At 37.5% G+C, this 7,425-nt stretch overlaps 1 protein-coding gene across 13 annotated transcripts in view; it reads left to right on the forward strand.

The window, feature by feature from the left end:
- The window catches only part of LOC111586035 (potassium channel subfamily T member 1-like), an 88,447-nt gene extending 81,790 nt beyond the window's left edge, over positions 1 to 6,657 (forward strand). For 9 of the 13 annotated variants that reach the window (XM_035941727.2, XM_035941731.2, XM_035941735.2 and 6 more), the window contains 2 exons: positions 1,771 to 1,855; positions 3,372 to 6,657. In XM_035941727.2, coding sequence (XP_035797620.1) covers positions 1,771 to 1,855; positions 3,372 to 3,492 — 206 coding nt within the window. In that variant the 3' untranslated portion in view covers positions 3,493 to 6,657. Of the gene's footprint in view, positions 1 to 240; positions 253 to 1,770; positions 1,856 to 3,371 lie in introns of all 13 variants that reach the window. The other 4 variants (XM_035941726.2, XM_035941728.2, XM_035941741.2 and 1 more) reach the window with 2 other exon arrangements.
- The last annotated feature ends 768 nt before the right edge of the window (positions 6,658 to 7,425 follow it).

A 7,425-nucleotide genomic window follows, 5' to 3' on the forward strand; every position in this document is an offset into this window, starting at 1 on the left:
GGTCCAGTGTGGAATGTCGCAGGACGTGCAAAAAAAAAAAAAGGAATGCGATTGGGGAGCGGTTCTTTTTGTTGCGTAGCCGCGGACGCTGTCTGCATGTTTGAAGCTGCGCATGGGGGTCGCTGTTTGTAGCCAGCAGGCAGCATGCGGGCCTCCCCTTGTTCCACACCAACAGTGGCCTGTCAGTAACGGTCAGCCCTTCTCTCTCTTCCACCCTCCCCCCCGCCTGGCTTTATAAAGGGCCACAAGCAGGTGGGTTGTTCCCGGAGACTCAGTGCCCTCCTTCCCTTTCCTCCGTCCATCACTCAACGCAAGTAGGAGCCGCTGGCAGAGAGCACGCAACACACATACATGCACAAATAACACACACACACACACACACACACACACACACACACACACACGCGCACACACACACACACAGAGTAATGACTCGTCTGGGAAATGAAGGTTAAAAGTTTCCTCTCATTGATTCTTAATAAAACATAACATCTCCACAGTCAGAACAGTTTCTAGAAGCAATAAAGTACATTTGTTACAACTGTTAATGTTTACGGCTCATAGAATAAACATTATATGGAGGGCTGAGAGAATAAATTAATTGTTAAAGTTATTATTTAAACATTTAAATCTTGAAATTAAAACTTAGTGTTTTAACATTATTTTTTTATTAAAATACATCCACACTGTAGATCAGTTTTCTTAGCAATAAAAGTACATTTGTTAGAACTGTTAATGTTTACGGCTCTTATAATAAATGTTTACGACTTACAGTATATAAAATAATAAAAATAATAATAAAAATACATTTTTAAAAAATCAAATTTTTTTATTGATTCTTTATAAAATATCTTCACTAGAAGCAATAGAGTAAATATTTTAAAAACTGTTAATGTTTACAGCTCCTATAATAAATGTTTACAACTAACAGTATATAATAGAAAATAATTTTAAAAAATCCAAAAAATCTCTGTTTTGTTTTTTTTTTATTATTGATTCTGTATAAAAATATCTCCATGCGGTAGAGTTTCCTCACCTAGAGGCAATAAAGTACATTTTTTTTAAAAAACTGTTTATGTTTACGGTTCCTATGATAAATGTTTACTAACATTATATAGACTTTTGAGAGAACAAATGGTTAAAATTATTATTAAAACTTCTAAATGTTTAAAATAAAACTCACTTTGTCTTTATGTAGCTGAGCAAAAGTAATTTAGAATTTAAAAAGTAAAACAATTTGTTTTAAAATGATTAAATGGTTTCTTGCAGATCTATGTTTAGAAGTAATAGAAAAATTACAGATCAGATAAGATCCCTTGGGAAAGGTATTAACATTAGATAGAAAATGTAAAATGACCTGTTTAGTATAAAATTTTTCTAAAAATCTAGGAGTTCCATATCGAGGCTGTTTCTGTAATGTGGTAATATATCTGCCAGAACATCATCACAGCAGCATTAACATTAGATTTTCCTTTAAAAACTTAATAAAAGTTGGGCTAATTGAATGAAATGCAAAATTTATTCCCTCATTTGTTGTCACTTAACTGCAATGTTGAAGTTTGTTAAATTGTAATTAACAGTTGTAACAAGCATCTCTCAGATTCCGCTGCTCGTTTCCTTACGTGACTTATTTGCCTTTGTCCTGACTGAGAGGTTGAAACAGGGGAGTGTCATGTGTTCGGTGGGTGGAGGGTCATTTCCTGCCTGATGTTGTGTTTAGTTTAGTGCAGCTCAGAGCAGCTCTGAAGGTCTCCATGTGTGTTTCTGCAGACGAGATGAACGACCACCAGAACACGCTGTCCTACGTCCTCATCAACCCTCCTCCTGACACCATGCTGGAGCTCAACGACATCGTGTGAGAACACTTTACCTTTAATAACCACATTATGCTTTACGTGTAGTGTAGGAAATGTGTTAAACGTCACTCTGTAGCCGTATAATCGGACTGAACGGCCTCTTAGCTTCACCTCATTACTTACAACTGTAAAAGTAGGTTGAAAAGATTTCTGCTTTTTCACAGAAGTTCTTACAATATTACATTTTGTTAGAAAGCACCTGTTTGTTTGGGAATACAAAACAAGATGATTGACTTAATTAATATTGCTGCGCTGTCTAAATATGGGTTATTAGTTGTACGTGATGTGCGATTGACAAGTTCCAAAACCAAAAACATACTGCTAGTTGAATTCTGCATTATCAGTTTTTTTGCTCAATGACTGGACTTTTCATGGTGGCTTCAAGGTTGTTGTTTTTTTTTCATATCCAATAATCAGATTATTTGATATATTTGTCCAGTATTGTAAAAAGCCTATCAACAGTGGTGCATTAAAAAGGAAGGGAAATAATATGAAGTGGCAGATTAATTGTACATTTATGTGTAAACATGTCAAAGTCCCGTTAGCTGCAGCACTATATTAGCCACATCTGCTGTTAAGCAAAATTGTCTCATGCAAACAAAGGAAACTATGGCACACTCTGATGTCAGAAGGTACAAAACCGGTCTTTACTATGAGAGGAATTTTGCAAAAGTTAAATTTTTAGTGCAAGAAAACTGCATGTGTGTGTAAACATTGGGACACTGGATCTCCTCCACTGTCAAAAAAGGGACACCTTAAATTAAATTTTTGTCACCAAGTATTTCATATTAAAACTAGAAAAGCACTCAGAGAGAGCAGTACTCCATCAAGTGTTTATCTAAGATGTTACTGTTATCATGTGATCGTCAGCAGGTAACTGACACAGTGTTCACTTGTTCACGTGCCGGCATCGCTGTATGGCATGATGAGAAATAACAGCGAAAATCTTCAACTTTTAAATTTAATACTTACAGAAATACTGTGTCAAATTTCAAAAAACATTCTAACAGTGATGCAGCAGTTCTTTTTAAAAGTATCTCTGTAAGTATTTAATATAACAAACACAAATTTCACAAACATCTATATACATATTTATATTTTTGGCTATTAAGAAAAAGACAAAACAGGGGCTTGTCCTCCTTCAGTCTTAAAATTCAAAAAATGTCCGTCCGAAAAATGTTTACTTATTTTTTTAAAATATTTACAATAATTTTCTTGACAAATTTGGGGGATTTTTTTTTTTTTAAAAAATAAAACTTTTAAGGGAAACTTTTGAGGAATTATTGATATTTTCTTCCTGAAGGTTTTGCAAATTTTCAGAAATGTAGGGAAATTTTGTGGCTGAATTTTTGGATTTTTTTAGACAAGGAAACAATATTTTTTGGTGCCCGTAAATGAAGACAACAGGAGGGTTAAAAGTCTGTCTGCCCAGGGTTTAATCCAGGTGTTTCCATTTAAAGTTAATCCTAGTTTCTTGCCTGTCGTTGCTCTCTAACATTGGTTTCATTGGTGCAGGTACATTATCCGGTCCGACCCGCTGGCCCATGTACCAGAGGACTCCCAGGTGGGTCAGGCTCGCAGCGGCAGACACCAACAGGACTTTGGCACAGAGACGAGAGACGAGACTCACCTCTGAAACCCCCCCGAGTCCTCGACACCCTGACCCTTAACCTCTGAGCCCCGCCGGGCCGACAGTTCTGGTTCGTCTCCCGCAGAAGAGGGCTCGAGAACGGCTGTCCATAGTGAATGTGCATCACGTATCTCTCTGAAAAGACGGCGCTGAGAGGCCTGCTGTTTCCCACCGAGCTGCTACAGGAGGATGCATGACGAGTGCCTCGACCCCGACTCCCCCCAGCACATCTAAACTACTAACACACCTCGCAAAAATCCACCCGAACCCAAGAACCAGGCCCTCAATCCTCCCAAGCGAAGGACCGAGAGACGATGCGACGTAGTGAGGGGTCTCCGAACAGTTGAAGGAGGGTTTCTGTGCACATACAGGAAATGAAATCATCGCTTCGCTGCCCACGTTTCACCCCAGGGTGAAGCTGCCCTCGTCATGACCTAGGCCCAAATCCTCCACGCCTGTTTCTACCTAAAAGACTAAACCTCGGGGCAGCTCCACCCTCCTCCACATCCTAACAATCATGTTTTCTAAAGATGAGGATAAATGCGTTGAATTTCTACCTTTTCAAGCATTTACCATGAAGTTACAAAAACATGTGCACTTTTCTTAATTTATTACCTTAATTTATTCTTTCAGATTTTTATCAGATGGGATTTTCCCTTTTTCTTTACGAGCACAAACTTTTTTACGACAAACTGCCATCATATGTGAATATACGTGCCGTAGTGGCTCCTTGATCAGACACGTTAGTGTTTCTTTCTCCGTTTTGGAACTTTGGTTGTGATTATTATTGGAAAAAGTGAATATTGTTAATTTATTTCACTACGGTAAGTGTCCCAAATCATGTCTGCTCTACTGTACGTGCCATTTTGTTTACACTATTGCTTTGTAAATACAGTTAAATTATTTGCACATTATGCTGCATATATTTTACTCTATATTTTGTGACATCAGTGTTCGTTAGTTTAGTACCTGACCGAAACGTCTTCACATGAAGCAAAGAAATGCCAATAGAAACCCGTTAAATGAAGGATACATTTGTAGAAATTATGAATGAAGCTAAGTTAGCATTCTGAAGGTAATATTTATATACACTTGCTACAACACACTACTTCATTATAATTCAGTTATTTACAGTTTTATAAGCTGCTTTTTTATTTTATATTTGAATGTTATTTTTCTTAGATTCTTATTTATAGCTGTAGTATCAGTTTATTTTTCAAGTGTAAAATAATCACATTTTAAGTAATAGTTCTGAAATATGCTTTCTTGAGAATTAGGTGACACACAGAACACCACTCTCATAAACTAGTCGACGATTAGCTTAGCATAAAGGTGGAGCAAAATGGAAGCAGGCGGAAGCAGCTAGTAGGGCTACAAGCTAGCAGTTATTTTCACTGTTGATTCATTTATTTTCTTTAATAATCTATTGGTTGTTTGATCTATAAAATGTCAGAAAATGATGAAAAATGTCAATTAGTGTTTCCCAGCAGCCAAGATGGCGTCCTCAACCATCTTGTTTTGTCCAAATCCTTAAATTTGTTCATGTTGTCGTCACAGATGAGGAAAGAAACAAGAAAATGTTCACAACAACTGATTAATCGGTTATCAAAATAGTTGGTTATTAATTTAGCAGTTGACAAATAATCGATTAATCAGTTGCAGCTCCACTAGCTAGCAGCATCGCTAAAGCTTGCTGCTGTATTTTTAACATGCAAGTTGTTTAATCAGTGCAAAAATATCAAAGTTGTGCACTTTTGTAAGGACAAATCAAGCAAACCATGCTAGCTGTTTCCCCCTTACTTTGAGTGTTTATGCTAAGCTAAGCTAACTGTAGAATAGCTTCATATTTGCTGTTAGACAAGAGAGTGGCGTTAAAGTTCTCATCTAACTCTCAGCAAGAAAGCACATGAATTTATCTTTATCAGAATCATTTGTTAAATTAATATCAGCAGATGACATTATTAAATTCTAATATCAGTATCAAGCTAAAACAGTCCAGGATCGGTCAGGTTTTCTGGTGTTTTTCTTCTTTTAACTTGAGTCCATTTGAAGCTAAACATTTGTCCGTTGTGATCTTCCAGTTCCATAAACTCTGCGAGGAGTTGCAGTACGACTGGTGGCAGAAAAGTTTTGCACAGAAGTCGACGGGCGCAGTCGAGCCTGCGTCTATCCTTTAATGTAACTTCCAAATTTATTTTTGGAACGAGCTCAAAACGAAGTGCTCTCCTCTCCGAAGTGTACAGGCAGCGTCAGTATTCAATCCTGGGTTTTGCGTCACTGTAAATAGAAACTTTAAATAAATTCATCGTTCGTTTTCTTTTCGGTCTCTTTTGTGCGATGAAAAGGGAAAGAGGACTTGAACTATTTTTGCACTAAAGCTCCGCGGGGATGTCGACAGCGGAACAGCAAGACCCTTTAATCTGAATCTGTGGCAGAAACAAGTATTCAACCATTCCTGCGAAGCGACGATGGTCGAACATGCAGTAACTGATCACGCATTAGTTGTTCTGGCTAACCTGTTGTGTGCCATTTTTATTTCTCATACGTCAAAGAAATGAGGACGTAATCTAAGATGGATTGTTTTCGATTTGCCAAAACTATTATTATTTTTCACGGTTTACAGTGTAGGTTAAGTCCTACTGCGGTGATTTTTTTTTTGCCCCTCAGAAGTGTCAGTTTACAGGGCAGGAGAGTTTAGGAGTGAAAAACGTGAGGATACAATCAGTGTGCAGATCTACTCATCGCCGTCGCTCCAGAACGAGTTTACGTCACACCTCCTGCTCTACTTACAATAATACCACAAGGGGCATGTTAACACTTAAAAAATAGAAGCATGTTTTGATATACGAGCTTGCCAAGAACAAGACATTTTGTACATTTAGCAGAACACAACGTCCCGTGGCTAGAAAAACCCCATAATCCAGTCAACTGCTTGCAAGTTGGAGCCATTATTTGATACTGTGTGTTTATATGAATGGAACGTGCATGTCATCTCGGTGTTTATCCAGAGCCTACATATTACGTTTACCTCCACTTTGTTTTTGAGTCATTGTCAAAAAAAATAACAAGGGGTGGATCCATTTTGTACTATTTCTTATGAGAAGTGTTCTTCTCTACATACAGAATATGAACAAATAAATGCTGCATGCAGCCAGATATAACGAACGAAAAGTGCTTTTTTTTATTTCCTTTGTTTTCATTTCATCAGGGTGCTGTTGTTTTAGCTACACTTTCTTGGCGTTTTCAGGCAAGAAGATCGATACCACACACGACTACACTTAACAATGAAGCTATGTCATTAGCTTAGCTTGCTAGCCTGGCTATTAAGCTAAGTTAACAGGTAAAAAAAATAGCGATATCGAGACAAGAAGATCGATACCACCCTCATGATTACACCTAAATATGAAGCTACGCTGTTAGCTTGCTAGTCTGGCTATTAAGCTAACAGGTAAAAAATGGCACTATTTAGACAAGAAGATCGATACCACCCTCATGACTACACTTCAGTATGAAGCTACGTTGTTAGCTTGTTAGCCTGGCTATTGAGCTAAGCTAACAGGTAAAAAAAAATAGCGGTATCGAGACGAGAAGATCGATATCACCCTCATGACTACTCTTAATTATGAAGCTACACTGTTTGCTTGCTAGCCTCGCTATTAAGCTAACAAGTAAAAAGAAATGGTGCTATTGAGCCAAGAAGATAGATACCACACTCATGACTACACTTAAATATGAAACTATGCCGTTAACTTAGTTTGGTAGCCTGGCTATTAAGCTAAGCTAACAGGTAAAAAATGGCACTATTTAGATGAGACGATCAATACCATACTCATGACTACACTTAAATATGAAGCTATGCCATTAACTTAGCTTGCTAGCCTGGTTATTAAGCTATTAAGCTAAGCTAACAAATTAAAACAATGGCACTACTGAAACAAG

Source organism: Amphiprion ocellaris, chromosome 6 (assembly GCF_022539595.1).
Source record: "Amphiprion ocellaris isolate individual 3 ecotype Okinawa chromosome 6, ASM2253959v1, whole genome shotgun sequence".
Lineage (NCBI taxonomy): Eukaryota > Metazoa > Chordata > Actinopteri > Pomacentridae > Amphiprion > Amphiprion ocellaris.